The sequence below is a fragment of the Palaemon carinicauda genome, chromosome 27, assembly GCF_036898095.1.
Source record: "Palaemon carinicauda isolate YSFRI2023 chromosome 27, ASM3689809v2, whole genome shotgun sequence".
Classification (NCBI taxonomy): Eukaryota; Metazoa; Arthropoda; class Malacostraca; order Decapoda; family Palaemonidae; genus Palaemon; species Palaemon carinicauda.
In genome coordinates, this window is record NC_090751.1 from 33,511,419 (window position 1) to 33,530,519 (window position 19,101).

Below are 19,101 nucleotides of genomic sequence, written 5' to 3' on the forward strand. Positions count from 1 at the left end.
TGGAGAAATTAGTACCGCAAGGGAGACTCTGGCACCGCCCGGTACAGTGGAATCTGAAGGAGTCGTGGACCCAAGGCAAGGAGCCCCACAAAATAGTCCCAGTCCTCCCGAAGACGAGAGAGACCCTTCTTTGGTGGAACATCAGGTCGAACATAGAGAAGGGAATGCCCTTCGCCCCGGATCCCTCAGAGATGCTGTTGTTCACGGACGCACCGGAGGAGGGTTGGGGAGCACACCTGCTAGGGGAATCGACAAAAGGGCAGTGGTCCAGCGAGGAGGCGTCTCTCCATATAAACATCCTGGAAATGATAGCGGTTCTGAGGGCGTGTCGACAGTTCGCACACTTCCTGCGAGGAAACACTGTGGCGTTAATGTGCAACAACGCCACAGTAGTGGCGTATGTAAAGAAACAGGGAGGCATGAAGTCAAGGGTTCAATGCGCCCTAGCCACGGAACTGTTAGAGTGGACGACAGAAGAAGGGATAGAACTGACGGCAAGGTTCATCCCAGGAAAGAGGAACATGATGGCTGACGGCCTCAGCAGGGCGGGTCAAGTTATAGGTTCAGAGTGGACCCTACACCTGGAGGTAGCTCGAGCAGTCATCCTAATTTGGGACTCCCCAGTGATAGACTTATTCGCCACACGTCTGAACGCCCAACTCCCCGTGTTCTCTTCTCCGATCCCAGACCCGTCGGCGGCGTTCGAGGACGCCTTCCAACATCCCTGGGACGACCTCGATGTGTACGCCTTCCCTCCCTTCAGTTTGATCAGGCAAGTGTTGAACAGAGTGAGAGAGTCGTCCAACCTGTCGATGACTTTGGTAGCGCCCTGGTGGCCGGAGAGAGACTGGTTCGCAGACCTAAAAGAATTAGCTCTTCGTCCTCCTTGGCCGCTTCCGGACAGGCCAGACCTCCTGCGTCAACCTCACTTTCACAGGTGGCACGAAAACCCTCGATCCCTCCGCCTTCACGCGTGGAGGTTATCGAGAAGCTCCTGAAAAAAGAAGGATACTCATCGAGAACCGCGGCAAGGATGTCGGGTTATCTACGGCGTTCCTCGGCAGTAGTTTACCAGGCAAAGTGGGCAGTCTTCCTGAAGTGGTGTGCGTCCAAGAACATCAGGCCCTTAAGGGCGTCGATCCAGGACATTGCAGACTTTCTGGTGCACCTGAGAGACGACGTGGGTTCGTCCATTCCGGCCATCAAAGGAGTACGGGCAGCCCTAGGTCAAGTCTTCCTTCTTAGGGACATTTGACTTGAGAGCCTCAAGGCACATCTCTATGCTCATCCGCAGCTTTGAACAATCATGTCCCCCCAAGGAGGTACGGGTTCCGCAGTGGGACCTAGCCAGAGTTCTCAAGGTTCTGTCAGAGCCACTCTTCGAACCTCTCAGGGACGTACTAGACAGAGAACTCACCCTTAAAACAGCATTTCTTTTAGCCCTGGCCTCGGCGAAAAGAGTTAGCGAGTTACACGGCCTCTCTTACGAGGTCTCACACTCCAAAGGGTGGAGAGAAGTTGCCTTTAGGATCGTCCCTAGGTGTGTGGCGAAGACGCAGAACCCGGCGTGTTGGGATCCTCGGTTTGATGGTTTTTCAGTGCCAGCCATCCCTCGCTCTGACAACCCAAAGGATCTACTCTTATGTCCCGTGAGAGCAGTAAGAAAATACCTAGAGAGGACCGCAAAATTCCGCCCTCAGATCAAAAATTAATCGTCTCAACAGGCCGGGTGAAGAAACCGGTCTCGAAGAACTCTTATCTCTTTCTTGCTGCGACAGGTGATAAAGAGGGCCTACGAGGCTTCTGGGACTCCTCTCCCAGGAAAACCAAGGCCACATGATATTAGAGGTCTGAGCACCTCCCTGGCCTTCGAGAAAAACATGGCTGTGGGAAAGATCCTGAAGGCTGGGACCTGGTCTAGACAGTCCACCTTCACGGAACACTATCTCAAAGATTGCTCGAGAAAATCCTTGAGCAGATTTTCCATTGGCCCAGTCATTTCGGCCCTTCAAGAAATCTAAGGTCATGGCCCCAGGGTAACCAGGGGTGTTATACCAAGAGACACTAGTTCCTTCCTTAACCTTACCCCCCTTTCCTTCCTTCCCCGGACCGTCCGGCCCAGGAAGATGTTGAAAAAGACCTTAGTCACTGGAAGGAACGCCCTTCAAGAGGACATGTATCGGAGTTGGTTTTGAAAAGGTAAGCCATTAGACACTAAGTGAGTATTTTGGATAGTTTCCCCTACTTTTCGTGCAGTTTTCTAGTGGTCGTAGAACCAAGACCTCCTTAGAGGTTCTCTCTCTCGCGTGCCTCCCCGTCGAATTCTGGTCCCTGCAGAACACTCCCACCTCCAAAAGTGTAAGTCTCCTAAGAAGGTAGTTCTAGGTAAGTAACCGTGTTGGAACAAATCACAAATTTTTAAGTAATTTGTATTTTTCCTAACATACTTACCTAGAACTACCTTCGGGTTATGGCCCACCCATCCTTCCCCGAGAACCTGCAGGGTCGAGTAGTACCTGTTCCAACGAAACTTCTGACGATTCGACGACCTGAGCTAGCACGCTGCCCGACCCCGGGTCGCCTCAGGGCACATACCACACTGCCTGAGGTTGACCCTGTAGAAAACGGAAAGAGGGTAAACTATACCAAAAGCTGGTCGGTTAGGTAGAGTTACCAGTAACTCCTATGAAGGTAGTTCTAGGTAAGTATGTTAGGAAAAATACAAATTACTTAAAAATTTGTGATATTTCAGCTTTGGTCCTCCTTGGGGCTTTCGGGTTTGCCCTCCAAGGAGCGTTTGCATAATTACATACGATTGGGTGCTGCTGTCAAGCAATCGGTGGCACTGTCAGAGGTTGATCCTCTGTCTCTTGTCGACGTTGTGGTGTCAGAGGTTGATCCTCTGTCTCTTGTCGAAGTTGTGGTGTCAGAGGTTGATCCTCTGTCTCTTGTCGACGTTGTGGTGTCAGAGGTATCCAATGTGGTCTCACCCATCTCCTCTTCCACTCCAAACTCGACAGTAGCTGATGGCCTAGTTTCTCTTGTTCCTGATCAACCTACAAGGGGGAAACTATATCCATCGTCAGTCTCTCCTGCTAGTGTTTCTCCCCCCGAGTTCACTTACAGAGATTCCTCTTCGGAGGACTGCTCGCCTTCCTCTTCGCCATAGAGGCCTTCCTTCACCTGCGGTGAGGAGGCGCTTCCTTGGTTCAACATCTTCGATGCAGTCCCCCGCAGAGGAGCCTCTAGACCAATCATCCGTCATTGCACCTGCATTGGTCCTGGACCTCTCTGCAGATCGTTCGCGTTCTCCTTCGGTGGAAGGTCGTCCTTTTAAAGGACACGTCGACCTTCCACCCGACAGATCTGCCGACCTGCCGTCGCCGTTCCTGCATGGACCTAATAAGGCTCTATCCAAACATGCTCTTACGCGCTACGCGTCCACGAAACCTGACAAGCGCTCATTAGTAGCTCCTCAGGCCCCATCACTACGTGCTGATATTCATCCTTACCGTAACACAGGGCATTAAGGGCGTACGCGCCAACATGCGTATACGCTCCAATAAAAGCATAGCTCTATCACGCGCTATGCGCGCCCTCATGCGCACATGCGCCCACGATCGCCTGCGCGCCAGGCCTTGCATGCACAAACTACACCCATGTGCCCTGCGCTTACGCACCAACAGTCTCCTACGCGTCCGCGCCCATCTGCTCGCCAACACTTACCTGCACGCAAACTACCTGTGCGCCAACATTCTCCTGCATGTGCGCATACACGCTCAACATCCCAATCTCTTGCACACCATCCTACGCACCAGGTAAAGCCTGCTTGCCAACTTTCCACTGATAGGAGGACTTGGGAAGTTAGCCATGCTGCCTACTCCCGTGTGCTAACCCTTACCAACACGTCAGCGCTCACCTGCGTGCCAGCCTTCATCCGCGTGCCAGCCTTCTCCCGCGTGCCAGCCTTCTCCCGCGTGCCAGCCTTCTCCCGCGTGCCAGCCTTCTCCCGCGTGCCAGCCTTCTCCCGCGTGCCAGCCTTCTCCCGCGTGCCAGCCTTCTCCCGCGTGCCAGCCTTCTCCCGCGTGCCAGCCTTCTCCTGTGTGCCAGCCTTCTCCCGCGCTCATCCGCAAGCTCGTCAATCCTTTCCTAGGGATGCGCGCCAACATTTTCCCGCATGCTCCTTATGAATCGCCTGCGCGCGAGGGAATTCTCCTGCGCGTGCCCTACGGCCGCCACAGACGTGCGCGAACACTCTCCCGCTTGCCTGCGAGCCCTGATATTCTCCATCGCACGAGCGTCATTATTCTCCCTCGCACGAGACTACACATCCTAAAGAACGACGTACGGCAAGATTGCCATTGCCTCATTTCCCTCCCCGCAAGTGCATGCCACCGCGCATTGTGGGAGAAGGGAAACTTCCAGAGGGGTCCAGGATCCCAAAGCTACCACAGGCGAACCCAACAATTATAGTGACTCCTCCCAGGGATCCTTCAATCCCTTTTCCTTCAAGGGGTATGTCTGACAGCGCACCTGTCAGCCAACAGGCCTGGTTTGGTGCCCTGATCAGAGCCGTAGCTCAGGCTTTCAAGCCTGTCCTCTCTGAATTGAGACACAGAACCATGACTTCTTGTACCCCTTTGAAGAGAAAAAGAAGAATTCCAGACGCGGTCACTTCCCCAAGGGCGAAACTGCCTCCACGTAGACCTTCGAGGCAGGTTCCTTCTATTGCTCAGTCTGCCTCTCCTTCCCTTTCGGACAAATATTTCCCGTCTCCAAGGGAATCAAGCGAGGAGAGACTTTCCCCTATCGCACCAATGGAGGAAACCTCTCATCGCACTGAGGGGTCCACTCAGTGAAGGGTTGGAAGGAACATGCCACCCTCGTCAATGTTGGAGTCCTACATCCTTCCCAGGAAGGAATCTAAAGACTCCAAGACATTGCCTAAGTCCTCCACGAAGACTAGGATGGAGCCAGCTAGCCACTCAGGGAATGTCCGCGACTCTCCACAAGAAGAGCCTTCGGGAATAGAAGGAGACTTCGCTGCAAGTCCTACAGCAGGAGGAGACCAACAAGAGTCAGAACATGTGTTTTGGCAAGTTTTGACTCTAATGAGGGCTCTCAACGAGTTTTCCGACTCGGAGATCCCTCCTTGAGAGGGCAAAGACACAGTCCTAGACCGTGTCTTTGGTACTCAAAAGGCCTCTTAAGACCAGTGCAGCCCTGCCCTGGTCTCAAGGGGTAAAGAGTACCAAGGACAAGATCTCGCAACAGCTCTCCAAGATGTCCTCCTCCAACCGTTCTGGTACCACCAACAAGCTCCTCCCACCTCCAAGAGTACAGCAGAGGAGGTACTTCAAGATCCTAGAGGAGCCTTGTCTAGCTCTTCCACTTCACCACTCGTTGGAAGAGCTAACCAGGGGAGTCCTTCTTGAGAGACTCTCCACCCGGCAGGTCTCATTCTCGACAGCCGAGATCCTCAATCAGGAGAAAGTCGCTAAGTATGCTATGCAAGCCACTTCGTGGCTCGATATTTGGTTGGGGACCTTAGGTATCCTGATACGTTCTGAAGATTTCTCCAAGGAACGTACCAGGAAAGCTATGGAAACCTTCCTTCTCTCAGGTACTCGCACGATCGAGTTTCTGGCTCACCAAGTCTCGAACTTGTGGGCAAATACCATCCTGAAACGTCGGGATGCAGTAGCTGAGAGATTCCATCAGAAGATCCCTAGCGCCGAGATCAATAGGCTCAGACATTCCTTAGCGGGGTCTGTTCTTTTCGAGCCTAAGGATGTGCAACATGCCGCTGAGAGGTGGAGGAAGTCTCATCAAGACTCCCTCCTTCATAGGGCTTTAACATCTAAGCCCTATAAGCCTCCAGCACCACAGCAGTCCTGTCCAGTCGAGACCACTACGACGACAACAGCAGCGAAGACTATGGTGTCTAAGCCCTTTCCTGTCAAAGAAGGAAAGGCAAAAAGTCCTTCAGGGGAGGCAATAATTCTAGAGGGAGCAGTCGAGGCCGCAAACGTTAGGATTGGCAGTCCCCCTGCATTTCCACCAATGGGGGGATGCCTACAAAGTTGCTCAAACAGGTGGAAGCAACTCGGGGCCGATTCCTGTACAATCTCCGTGATCAGTCTAGGATATCGCGTCCCGTTCATAACATCTCTACCTCCCCTGACGACAAATCCAGTGTCATTGAACTCCCTTGCCGTGGGATCGGCAAGAGGGCAAGCCTTTCTGGCAGAAGTCCAGACCCTGTTGAAGAAGGCCGCTCCCCAAGAGGTCCTTGATTGACCCCCAGGCTTCTTCGGTCGACTCTATCTTGTAAAGAAGGCGTCTGGAGGCTGGAGACCAGTCATCGACCTCTCAGCTCTGAACAAGTTTGTCAAACAAACTCCGTTCGGCATGGAGACGGCAGACATGGTCAGACTAGCAGTAAGACCGCAAGACTTCATGTGCTAACTGGACCTAAAGGATGTGTACTTTCAGATCCCAGTCCATGCGTCTTCAAGGAAGTACTTAAGATTCAGCCTAGACTACAGAATGTACCAGTTTAATGTGCTGTGCTTCGGTCTTTCCACAGCACCAGAAGTCTTCACCAGAGTGTTCACCCTAGTATCATCTTGGGCACACAGGATTGGCATCCATCTCCTCCGTTATCTGGACGACTGGTTAATCCCAGCAGACTCGGTGTCAACCCTTCTTCAACATCGAGACAGACTTCTGAGACTTTGCCAAGATCTGGGAATCATGGTAAATCTCGAGAAGTCTTCCCTGCTTCCCACTCAAAGACTAGTATACTTAGGCATGGTTATAGACACCACTCTCCACAAAGCCTTCCCATTAGACAACAGGATAGCAAGGCTGAGGAAGGTAGCAAGCCCTTTTCTCTGACGAGAAGAACTTCCAGCCCAATTGTCTTTACGTCTCCTCGGTCACCTTTCATCGCTGGCCCGTCTATAGGTCGCCTCAGGATGAGATCCCTCCAGTGGCGACTCGAGTCCCAGTGGAATCAAGCGTACGACTCCCAGACATCCAGATCTCCATGGGATCTGCAGAACTGAAGGCTCTCCAGTGATGGGTGGCAAACCAGAACCTAGGAAAGGGAGTGGATCTTCTCGTCCTCCCCCCGTTTTTTATGCTGTTTTCGGACGCTTCAAAAAAAAAGGGTGGGGGCCCACGTGTTGCACCACACGACATCAGGCCTCTGGTCAGAGTCAGAAAAGTACCTCCACATAAATCTCCTAGAGATGAAGGCCGTTTTTCTAGCCTTCAACAGTTCCAACAGTACCTGGCAAGTCACTCTGGGGTGGTGATGAGCCACAACACCACAGTAGTGGCCTACATCAACAAACAAGGAGGTACTTTTTCGCAGCAACTATCCCATCTAGCAGTAGAGATACTGAGATGGGCCGAAATCCACTTGATAGGACTATCGGCACGCTTCATTCCAGGCAAGAGGAATAAATGTGCTCGCCGACATCCTGAGAAGAGCATCTGAGATAGTGAGTACCGAGTGGTCTTTGGATTATCTAGTAACCAACAAAGTCCTGACTTTGTGGGGTTCTCCGACTGTGGACCTCTTTGCAACGGCCCTGAACTTCAGGCTCCCGCTGTACTGTTCCCCAGTCCCAGATCCCAAGGCTCTCTGGCAAGATGCTTTCCAACAAGAGTGGGACAACATCGACATTTACGCCTTACCTCCGTTCTGTCTAATGAGGAGGGTACTCGACAAGATCAGAACATCGGTCAATCTTTCAATGACCCTCAAAGCTCCGCTATGGCATCACGTAGAGTGGTTCCTGGACCTTGTGCAACTCCTAACGGAGCCGGCAAGAGAACTCCCTTCACGACACAATCTACTCAAACAACTACATGCTAACGTCTTCCACAAAGCCGTAGGTTCACTACGACTTCATGCCTAAAGACTATCCAGCATCTCCTCTCTGAGAGAGGAGTTTCACAACAAGTTGCAATCAGAATGTCCGGACACCTGCAAAAGTCATCAGCAGCAGTCTACCAGGCAAAGTGGAAAGTCTTCTGTGGTTGGTGTCGTGGAAGGGGTATCTCTCCACTCGATGCCACTATTCCAGCAATAGCGGAGTTCCTCGTGTATTTGCGGGAAGAAATGCGCCTATCAGTCTCGGCAGTGAAAGACTATCACTCAGCCTTAAGCCTAATTGTTTAGCCTTTCAGACTGCAAGCCTTGTAAGGCACTCAACATACTTTGAGTTGCACCCAAAATCTCCTCAACCTTTTGGGTTTCGGGTGAAATAATTATTAAAAAATCTGGATATAATTAGAATTAAGGTGCTTCCTTTCAAGGTATCATCAGCGCCTCCATGGAAATTACCTGACGTATCTTTTTGTAAATACTTTATTGGAGTTAAGAAGAATACGACTGACTTAGAATCCAGGTCTCTTTTTATGGAACATGTTGCAGAACATAGGGGATCGACTTTTATATATACTGATGGCTCCTTTATATATACTGATGGCTCCAAGTCTGATGCTGGCGTTGGATTTGGAGTACATAGTAATGATTTTAATTGTAGAGGTGCACTTCCAATAACAGCTTCCATATTTACTGCCGAACTGTGTGGCATACTAACCGCTATTGAGAAAATAGCTTTGGAAAATGAGGGTAATTTTACAATTTTTAGTGATGCAAGGAGTGTTCTTCAAGCTTTAGAAGTTTTTAATTCTAGTAACCCTATAGTTTTAAAGATTTTAGAATGGCTTTATATTATTGGACGGAGAGGTATAACAGTTCGATTTTGTTGGGTTCCAGCACATGTAGGTGTGTCTGGGAATGAGAAGGCAGATTGTACTGGCAAAGAGTGCGGCATCTGAGTTGCTACCAAGGAGGTATCCCATTCCCTGTAATGATTTCCTACCTTACATCAAGAAAATGATTTGTAATAAATTGCAACAGCTCTGGGATAGTCAAGATGGCAATAAAATGAGGGTAGTAACAAATATCACATCACCTTGGAGGTATAATATGATGCCTCGAAAATGGGAGACGACTCTTTGTCGTGTCCGTATTGGTCACACACGGTTGACACACGAGTTTCTGCTGAAGGGCCAACACCAACCGTATTGTGATGATTGTTTGATACCTTCAACAGTGAGGCATTTGTTGACCGAATGCCCTAATTTTACTAACTTAAGAAATAGATATCTGTTTGAGGCTCGAGGTGAGGATGGCAGGTTCATCCTTGCCAAGATTCTTGGACATGATGTGTCCTACTATGCGAGCGGAATTTTTAGATTTATTTCAGAAGCAGGTCTTCTGAAAACTATTTAACTATTATAATGACTTCTTAACTTTTATGGTTTTAATTAAATTCCCTTTTATTTTTCATATACAGTATAATAAATGCTATTGGCATCAATGACCTTAGATGTCAGGATGCCAGAAAACTTTCAATCAATAAATCAATCAGCCTTAAGCCTCGCCTTCAGACTAAAAGGAATGGACATTTCTTCATCGCTAGAACTTTCTCTACTCATACGGAGTTATGAACTTACGTGCCCTCACTCGGAAGTGAGACCTCCCCCATGGAACGTGGTTCGAGTTCTCAGGTCTCTTAAGAGACCTCCCTATGAACCATTACGCCAGGCATCAGATCGCCACCTGACCTGGAAGACGGTGTTCTTGCTAGCTTTGGCCTCGGCCAAGCGAGTCAGCGAACTTCATGGTCTCTCGTATGACGTCGCCAATTCAAGGGGATGGGGGGAGGTAACGTTCAGCTTCGTCCCTGAGTTCGTTGCTAAGACTCAGAATCAGGGAGTAGCGGGTCCTTGATTTGACTCCTTCCGGATTTCTAGTCTCCATACTGTAACAGATGACCCAGACCATCTCTTACTATGCCCAGTAAGGAGCTTGAGTCTGTACCTCAAAAGAACAGCTGCAGCCCGTCCTCGTGTGCCAGCACTATTGGTCAGGACAGGAAGGACTAAGAGGAGGGTCACCAGGGTCACCAAGAACACCATCTCTGCATGGATTCGTAGGGTCATTGACCTGGCACTGAATCCAAACCCCCCTCCGTCACGTCGCCCCAGAGCACATGGTGTCGGGCATTGCTACGACCCTGGCCTTCAAAAAAAATTTTTCAGTGACGCAGATTCTTCAAGCTTAGGTGTGGAAATGACAAACCACGTTCACATCCCACTACCTGCAAGATGTGACCCACAAGACTCGATACGTTCTCTATCGGTCCTGTGGTGGCTGCACAACAGCTGGTTTAAAACCTCAAGCTCCTTCTTGGACAAGTAACAGAAGGTTGAGGGCATTGTTACTGGTTTTAGTCTGCATGAAGGAAAAGGTTTGACTGGCCCTTATTCTTTTCTTCATCATCCCCTCTCTTGGGGAAAGCAGCATCCTGGGTTCTCTGCATAGCTGACCTCAAACCACTGCAGGTAAACCATGCTCCCTTGTCTTCCTAGTGTTAATATTAATACTGTTACGTCCCCATACCTTGACGAGGTGGTATTGGGAAAGTCCTAGTCTGCAAGTTTCCATCTAAAGAATTTCAGATCAACTTTCTAGGACGAGTCACACTTCTTCATACCTTCACACACAGCTTGCTTAGGCCGCAGACCTTGCGTAGCAAGGTTTTAGCGAGGTGGAGGGACTCCTTATTTCGTGAGTGCTAACACACTCAGATAAGGAGCCCCGGGGCAAAGCCAAATGCCAGACTGGCTGGTACGTCCATCCTTCCTAGTGGGTAAGTCACCCCTATTAAATAGCGTGGTTTGTTTTCCAGTTACGGAACAAATGACAAATTCTTAGATAATTTGTATTTTTCCTAACTATACAAACCTTAGCTATTTAACCAAACTTGCCTGCCAGCCCTATCCCCCTTCAAGTCCTACCTCCAAGCAACGTGAGCTCAAGCACAGGGGTGTGAGATGGGGGGCGGGGTAGCAAGCTACCCTCCCCTACCCCCGCTAACTAGTGGTGTGGGTAGTAAACCCTCGTTAAAGATTAATGGCTCGTCATTTCAGCTATGCCGAAAGTAATACCCCTATTAAATAGCTAAGGTTTGTGTAGTTAGGAAAAATATAAATTATCTACAAATTTGTCATATTTACCTAAATTTTTCTCTCATACAGGTTCCTAGATACAAGAGTATTTGCCTCATGCAGTGACGACCACAATGTAGCCCTCTGGGATGTACGAAATCTTAAGAGACGCATTCGTCTTCTTGAGGGCCATAGCAACTGGGTTAAAAACATTGAATACTCTGCTGCCGATGGAATTCTTGTTACCTCAGGATTTGATGGAAAAATTCTTGGCTGGGATATTAATGGGTAAGTTATTGTAACAGGTAGACATGTTTAGGTTTTTATCTAATTCATTAAAACATACAATTGCTCCGATTTATATGAGGCTAGGCCCAAACATATTTCCTTGCAGCTTGCACAATTAGTTTTTCTTAACACTTAAAAAGACACGGGCAATGTGCTGTGACTGTTTGTGCTTATGTTACTACACCTCACTTTGGAACCAGTGCTGTTGTCTTTTATTTGTGTAACATTAGAGGAGCAAAAAGTACTCAATACAGTTCTATGATTTTAAAATGCATAACCAAGGAGTACAGAAGTGTAGCAAACAAATGTTCTAAATTGAATCAGTGGTCCTTTTGAACAACGTATTGCTCCATTACTAATACAAACCAACGCTATTTATAGGGGATATTTCTTTCGGTGAGTTGAAAGACGAGCCATAAGACTTTTAGCGAAGGTTAACCATCCACCCGCTAGTTAGCAGGGTTTTGAGAGGTAGTTTACTACCCCGCTCACTAACACACCTGGGTTGAGTAAGCACTTGGGTTTTGGCTCGGTGGAGAACGGACGTTGCCGCTCTCCTCCTCCCTTTTTGACATAATTGCTTTTTGAGTTTTTTGTTTTTAGATTGTGTGTTTTCTCCTTAACCAGCCTCATGCAAACTTGTTTAGAACCTGAGGTCCACTCTTGCACGATTTTCATGTCCTCTGTTGATACGGACCCGCATTCGTTGTGTCCGTCCTGCTGAGGGCATCGTTGTGATCAGGACAACACCTTCCCTGAATGCTGAGAGTGGTCTGCCTCCCAGAGGGAGAGGTTTAGTCCCTGGCAAAAGAAAAAGTTCAAGAGAGATTCTTTGCCTTCACGGTTTTCCTCGAAATTGAAGAAACCTAGGACTTCTTGGACCCCAGATCTTTTCCCAAAGCTTCTGCTCAGTCGATCTCCCCAGGAGAACGATCTAGTAGAAACATAGACCGGCTAACATCAGGTCAACCTTGAGTTTTGAGGGACAAGACTGCTTCCCCCAGAGAAGCAGTCCTGCCCCTCCCCTCGAGCAGATCCTTCTCATTCTATGATGTGTTACAGGTTTGGCCATTACTGGGTATGACCTGTCCCTTGTTGAAGGAGCCATTGCTGGAACTGTTTCAACTTGGTGTTGAGAGGAAGCGTACACCAGCTTTCTCGGAGGTGGAGCCCTTGTTACTGTTGAGTGTGGTACGGCATGATACCGGAGTGTTGTCTATCTTGACTGTCAAAGGATCCCGCTCCTCGCCTTCGTCTGCTGCTGTTGCCGAAGACTGCGCTCCCCCCATGCTGAGCAGACTCTTCTGTCGGGTGGAGCAAAGCCCGAGGCAGGTTTCTCCTGCGGGTGGGCCTTTTTCTCTTGTCCTAGAGTGAGGTCCCCCTTAGAGTCCCCGTTTCAGAGAACTTCCAGATGCCATCATGCCTCTCCCTGCAGAGCAGGTCTCCTCTGCGGAGGAACTTCACCGCCCCGACGAGCTCCCAGAAAGTGTAATCCTTCTTGACGCTCTAGATGTTCTCCTTCCCTTCCTGTCATGAGACATCTCTTCAGTTCCTCTAGAAACCGGCAATCTTATCTCTCACCCTTTAGACATTCGGCTTAAGAGTCTCACCATTCGTCTGCTGCTCGTCACTCGTCACCCTCAGATTGTCATCCTTCTTCTAGAGATCGTCACTCGTCACCATCACTCCTCGCCTTGTCCCTTGCCTTCACAAGATCGTCATTGACAGTCCTGCTTTCAGCCTACATATTCACATCACTCGCTTGCTTCTCTTGACTCTCCTTTGACTCTGTTCGCCGGTCACTCATTACTCTCTGACTGCTCGTCACTTGCCAGCTGTTCATGGTTTGTCAGCTGCTTGTCATTCCAGTCGCTTGTCACTCTCACCAGCTGTTCTTAGTTCGTCAGCTGCTTATTGTTTGCCAGCTGCTTGTTGTTCACCAGTTTACAGGTGTTCACTCTCAGGCCGTTTGCAGACCTTTTGGCGCTCTCCTCCTTGCCGTTTTCCAACTCATCGTTCCCCAGCTCCTCGCTGTTCTAATAGATCCTGTGCTTCGCATAGTCATCTTCCGGCCCACAAACACCATTCGCCAGAACTATATCATCACTTCTCTAATTGAGTTTGTAACTCTCCTTCTAACCCTTACAGGTAAGCTCCTGATCGCCAGTTGCCAGTGCAGGACAGTGCAGGCTTGATCGCCGCATAGACGACTCCTGCCGTCCTCCACCTGAGAGATCCTCTCTCCTATGTCGGCAGTCTCTGCTCCGTCAAGAGGAGCCTCCTGTGCACAGGTTAGTCCGGAACCTTCGCACACTAGAGAGACTTGTTCCCTCAGTGCTAGACCAGCTGAGAATCAACTATCTATCTCCCAAGGATCCTCAGCATGGCGGAAGTCCATTCTTGTTCCTTTCCAAGAGGGAACCTTCGAAAGTCCAGCAACCTTCCTCTTTTAAGCCTCACTCATCCAAGCCTGAGCTTGGAATTGTGCCGTTGTCAATTGGACCAGGTAAGGTATTACAAGCGGGTGTGTAGAAGCGTCAGATGACCTTCACCGCCCACTACTTTCAAAACGTGACCCACAGGAATATGGAGATGTTCTCTATTGGTCCTGTGGTGGCTGCACAACAAACAGTTTAAACACCTCAGGCTCATTGATGGACAAGTAGCAGAGGGATGAGGGAAAAGTTTAGCTGAGGTTAGTCTGGGATGAATGCGTAAGAATGACTGGTTCTTTCTTTCAGCTTCACCTCTTTTGGGGAATCAGCATCCCGGGGGTCCTCTGTAAAGCTGGTCTGACCTTTCTACAGGTAAAACTATTTTTCCTGTGTAACCTGGTATTAAAATGATACTTGGTGCGTCCCCATACCCCTAAAGAGGGCCGATTGGTTAATGTCTCTGGTACCCTCATAAGATTCCTACAACTCGAAGAACTCTTACCTAGACAGTCACAATGCTAGTATTACAAACACACAACTTGTGTAGGGCGCTGACTGTGTGTTACACGGTTTTAGTGATGTGTAGGGTTTCTACTAGTTACATGCAGAGTACGCACGGGAAACCTGAGTTGATGCCAAGAAGTCAGTTGGCACGGACTTACACCCTCCTAAGCGTTAGTTTGTATTAGTGACAGAATAAATGACAAATTTTAAGTAATTTGCATTTTACCTAACGATACAAACCTGCAGCTATTTATACAGATTGACCTGCCAGCATCTATCCCCCTAGTCCTACTTGCAAGCAAAAGTAGTTACTAAGCCCAAGTGTGTGATTGAGCAGGGCAGCAAACTACCCCCCACCCTACCACTAACTAGTGGGTGGATGATTAACCCTCGCTAAAAGTCTTTACTCGTCTTTCAGCTTTGCCAAAAGCAATATCCCTTATAAATAGCTACAGGTTTGTATCTTTAGGAAAAATTCAAATTACTTCTAAATTTGTCATATTTCAATACATTACTCATTTTTTTTTTTTTTTTGTAGCTTACCAAAGATTGTTTAAACTTTTTACTAGACAGCTTATCACAAACAAGTTACTCAATTTTTTTTTGCAGCTTACCAAAGATTGTTTATACTTTTTACCAGACATAGCTTATCACAGATAAGTTTCTCAATTTTTTTGGTAGCTTACCAAAGATTGTTTAAACTTTTTACCTGACAGCTTATCACAGTTAAGTTGGGAAACTAATAAAGAATTGATTATTATTAATAATAATAATATAGTCCATAAGCAATGTTTTCAGGTACAGTATTGCACAATAGAAAGTCTACACATCATGTGCAACAGGAAATTGGAAGGGATCATAGGAAATTAGCCTATGCTAAAGACTGACAGTAACTAAGGATTGTTTTTCTAAAAAAAATTATTGTGTTAACTGTTGTCTTGTTTTTCATTTATTAGTCAGTACTAAATACAGTTTATTACTTCAATCTAAAGTACTTTGTTATGTGAGAGACTTGTGTATAAGAACCAATTGAAAGCCTGAGTTAAGTACCATATATTTATACAGTACATCAACACTATGTTGACTTTGCTCTTGTGGATTCTATTGGACTTACTGACTTCCTATGTGCATAGTGTAGGTTAAATAAAGTGGAAGGTTAATTTAGGTGTTGTGCTCCTATTGGCATTATTAACCCTTATATCAAGAAGGTCACTATGCATAATGTAGTATAAAATGGAGAAATACTAAGGGTAAAATCAAACAGCACTTATAAACAATAAGAATTCCAAGTTATTTTTTTTTGCAGATTATTGCATACTTTTGTTTATGAGATTTTTTTGAAATTACAATGCCAAGTGATTTGCACTGTTCTGTATCATAGGATAAGTTGGATATCAGGATTAAACATGGCTATCTAAAGATAAGTGAGGATCATCCATAAAGGCATAGTCAGGTTCACTACATTTGTATTTAAACTATTGTTAGATTTATGTGGGGTGTGTGAAAACTATTCATTTTTAAATATTTAACTTAGCCGGTGAATATATAATAGCTGAGCCTCCGGCGGCTCGACAGAAAAACACACAAAAACTCGCGAGCGATCGCTATGAAGGTTGCGGGTGTGCCCACTAGCGCCAACTATCGGCCAGATACCGCATATACATGTAAACAGACCCAATTTTTCTCTGTCGGCCTTAACGACAAGACGTATCAATACTCGCTGTATAACCTGGAGTTTTCTCAACATATTTGGTGAAGTACTTCCTTTTGGTTTGAGCTTTCGCAGTGCAGGTGTTTTATCTTCAACTTAAATCTCGTTTTTGGATAGATTTAATTTTTGATGACTTTGGATTGTTTTTTGGACTTACTTTGACTTTTAAATGGCCGACCCTTCCCTTAGTACGGAAGTGTGTTTTAAGGCTTTTTAGCAATTATCTTATCACGTAATAAATTGTTGTTGTTAATTATAGATTTTCCTCTATATATTTTATATCTCAAACCCGCCTTTATTAGGCCTCTTCGATTAGCTTTCCATTTATAATAAACATCAAGATAAATTTTAATGATTTGTTTATATGCGACCTTTCCTATTCCTCCTCTAATCCGAGAGTAGGCGGTCCTAACTTGGAAACCCGAAGTTAAACAACGTTGAGCCCTTTCAATCGTAAATAACTTTTACAGAGGCAAATGATTTTAAAACTTACTAAATGAATATTTTTTAGTAGATGTGTTATGAAAGATTTTCTTTGAATAGTCTTCGTACTGTTTCAAAGATGAACTAACGTTTAGTTTTAATTATGCTACGCAGTTTGCGCTCTATCGTTACGATAGAGAGAGAGATAATCACGGTTTCACTTTGCAGAAAGAGTAAATTGATTCTGACGTTTTTGTTCATTCTTCTTTCAAAACTTAAATGTTTTAAATACTATTTTAAAGGAACTTGTTTAATTGAAAAACCTTTCAGTTTTTCCTTTGGTGAAATAACCTGTTTATTGACGAAAGGTAAGTGGGCTCTTCTCTTCGGTGCGAAATAGAGAGAGAGAGAGAGAGAAGAGAGAGAGGAGGAGAGAGAGAGGAGAGAGAGAGAGAGAGAGAGAGAGAGAGAGAGGAGAGAGAGGAGAGAGAGAGAGAGAGAGAGAGAGAGAGAGAGTGTGTGTGTGTGTGTGTTCCGATCTTTATTCTCGTCCCAAGCGAGTAACGTTGTTCTCGAGTCAGTTTTTTTTACTCTCGTCCCTAGTCTCTGTACGGGGAGAAAGGATAAAACGTTTTTAGTTTTTATTCGCGTCCAAGGCACTGTACGGTGAGAGATTGAAAACGTAGTTTTGAATGAACTAGTGTTTAGTCTCCCTTCCCAGCCACTGATCTTTTTATCTTAATATATGTTTACTGTTTTTTGCTTGTATTAATGTGCTTACATTATACGACTTATTTCGCAATTATAACCTTTTGATGAGGGTAGAATTGCGTGCTTCAGGTAGAAATCAGTTTTATTCATACCTAATGTGAATTGTTGAAAAATTCGATTTCAGTGAAGTAAGTGCAAAACAGAAAATCGTAGTGATAAAGTGATAATTGCGGAAAGTGTTATCAGTGTTGCTACCGAGGGTTCGTCTGTTCGTGCCTGTCGTTCGCCTAGTCCGAGACCTCTTGCAAGCTCCCAAGCCCAGGGGAGAAGTAATGTCGTACGACTTATGGGTTCGAGAGGACTTGATCAGCGAACAGACGTTCCCTCTATGGTTTCAGGCGTGTCTCATCAACACCGCCCCTACCATAAGACGAGCGAGACAATTTTCTCCTCGTCATCCGAAGGCTTTTCGCATAAGAACCCGTGGAACAAGGTTTCGAGGCCCTTTAAGCGAAAGTCAGTCCTTTCAGGACAGGTCCAGCGTCCTGGTTGTAGCCATTAGGACAGCTCTGACCCTATGCAGTCATCGGAAGACTGCTCGCCGCCTAAACAAAAGCGTAACACAGGCTCCGAGAGTCTTTTTGTAGGCAAGGTTTTGCAGTCACAGACGTTACCCTCGTCTCTTACCGCAACCATTCCCGTTGATCCTAAATGGGTTGTACGGCAAGACATGCAGAATAAGCTTGCCTCTCTTATGGAGGACTATTCTGTTGAGCAGGTTCACGATGATCCTCTCCACTTAGCTGATCGAGATCTTGGCCGTCAGCCGCCCAAACGAACCTTTGCTCGTCCTGTTGACATTGACGTTACAAAGTCACGTCAATCGTGTTTAGTAGAGCCTCACTCGATGCAGTCCCGTGTTGACTCTCAGCCGCTTGTGGACGTTCAGCCGCTGCCGCTTGCTCTTGTTGACGTTCAGGACGTTCACCAACCAGCATAGTTGACTTGTTTTGACGTTGAGCGTCAAGCACCGCAGTCAAGAGTTGTTTTGACTGCTCAGTCTAAGCAGTCAAGGCAGTCTCGAGTTGACGTCGAACGTCTTCCCTCACCTGTTGTTGTTACTGGTCAGTCCTTTAAGCAGTTACATGACATAGCGTCCTTGACTGCTACTGTTGCTCCTTTGCGTGTGGACTCTGCTTGTCAAGCATTGCCACCAAGGCAGGTCTCTCCCTTGCTTGAGATTCGGCTATTGTCGGACAAGGTTCCTTCAGATGAGGAAGTTGCTGATCCCCCTCCTACTGATATTCCCTTGAGGACTCTCAGACGGAGAGGAGCCTAAAGCTGCTCAGCCCTCTATGGACTTTAAATAAATTATGCTGATTTTTAAGGATCTTTGTCCGGATCTTTTTGTAACTGCTGCTCCTCGTTCGCCTAAACATCAGAGTTTACACTAGGCCTAGCTACTTCGAAGCCGTTGTTTTATAAGCTAGTGCTCTCTCGCTCTTCTAAGAGAGCTTTACGTTTGCTAGGCGACTGGTTAGTCACCAGGAGGAGTTTGGGGGAGACAGCCTTTGCTTTCCCTACTTTTAAGCTGGCTTATAGAGTGAGAGTCTGATATGACACGGGAGAAGTTCTCGGCTTGGGAGTTCCTGCCTCTGCCCAGATAGACTTCTCAAACTTCATAGACTCTCCCTGGCGCCTGGCCATGAGACGCTCCAAGATTTTATGGTCGACTTCAGAGCTAGACCATCTCCTGTTAGGAGTTTTTTCAAGCGTTTGAAGTTTTGCTGTACAATTATGTCATGCATAAACAAGGCTTTCAGGTATGGCTCCATGATCTGACAGCCACGTTCTCTGCAGGAACAAGTCCCTCAGGGATGGCTCCAATGATCTGGCAGCCATGTTCACTGCAGGAGTACGTAAGAGGCAAGTGCGCTCAATGTGTTCATTGTCAAGACAAACTTCACAATGAAGTCTACCAGGCTGTCTTGA

At 47.1% G+C, this 19,101-nt stretch overlaps 1 protein-coding gene across 1 annotated transcript in view; it reads left to right on the forward strand.

The window, feature by feature from the left end:
- LOC137620658 (DDB1- and CUL4-associated factor 10 homolog) overlaps window positions 1–19,101 on the forward strand; it is a 65,880-nt gene that overhangs the window by 19,073 nt on the left and 27,706 nt on the right. The window contains exon 3 of the mRNA XM_068350995.1: window positions 11,128–11,325. Coding sequence (XP_068207096.1) covers window positions 11,128–11,325 — 198 coding nt within the window. The remainder of the gene's footprint in view (window positions 1–11,127; window positions 11,326–19,101) is intronic.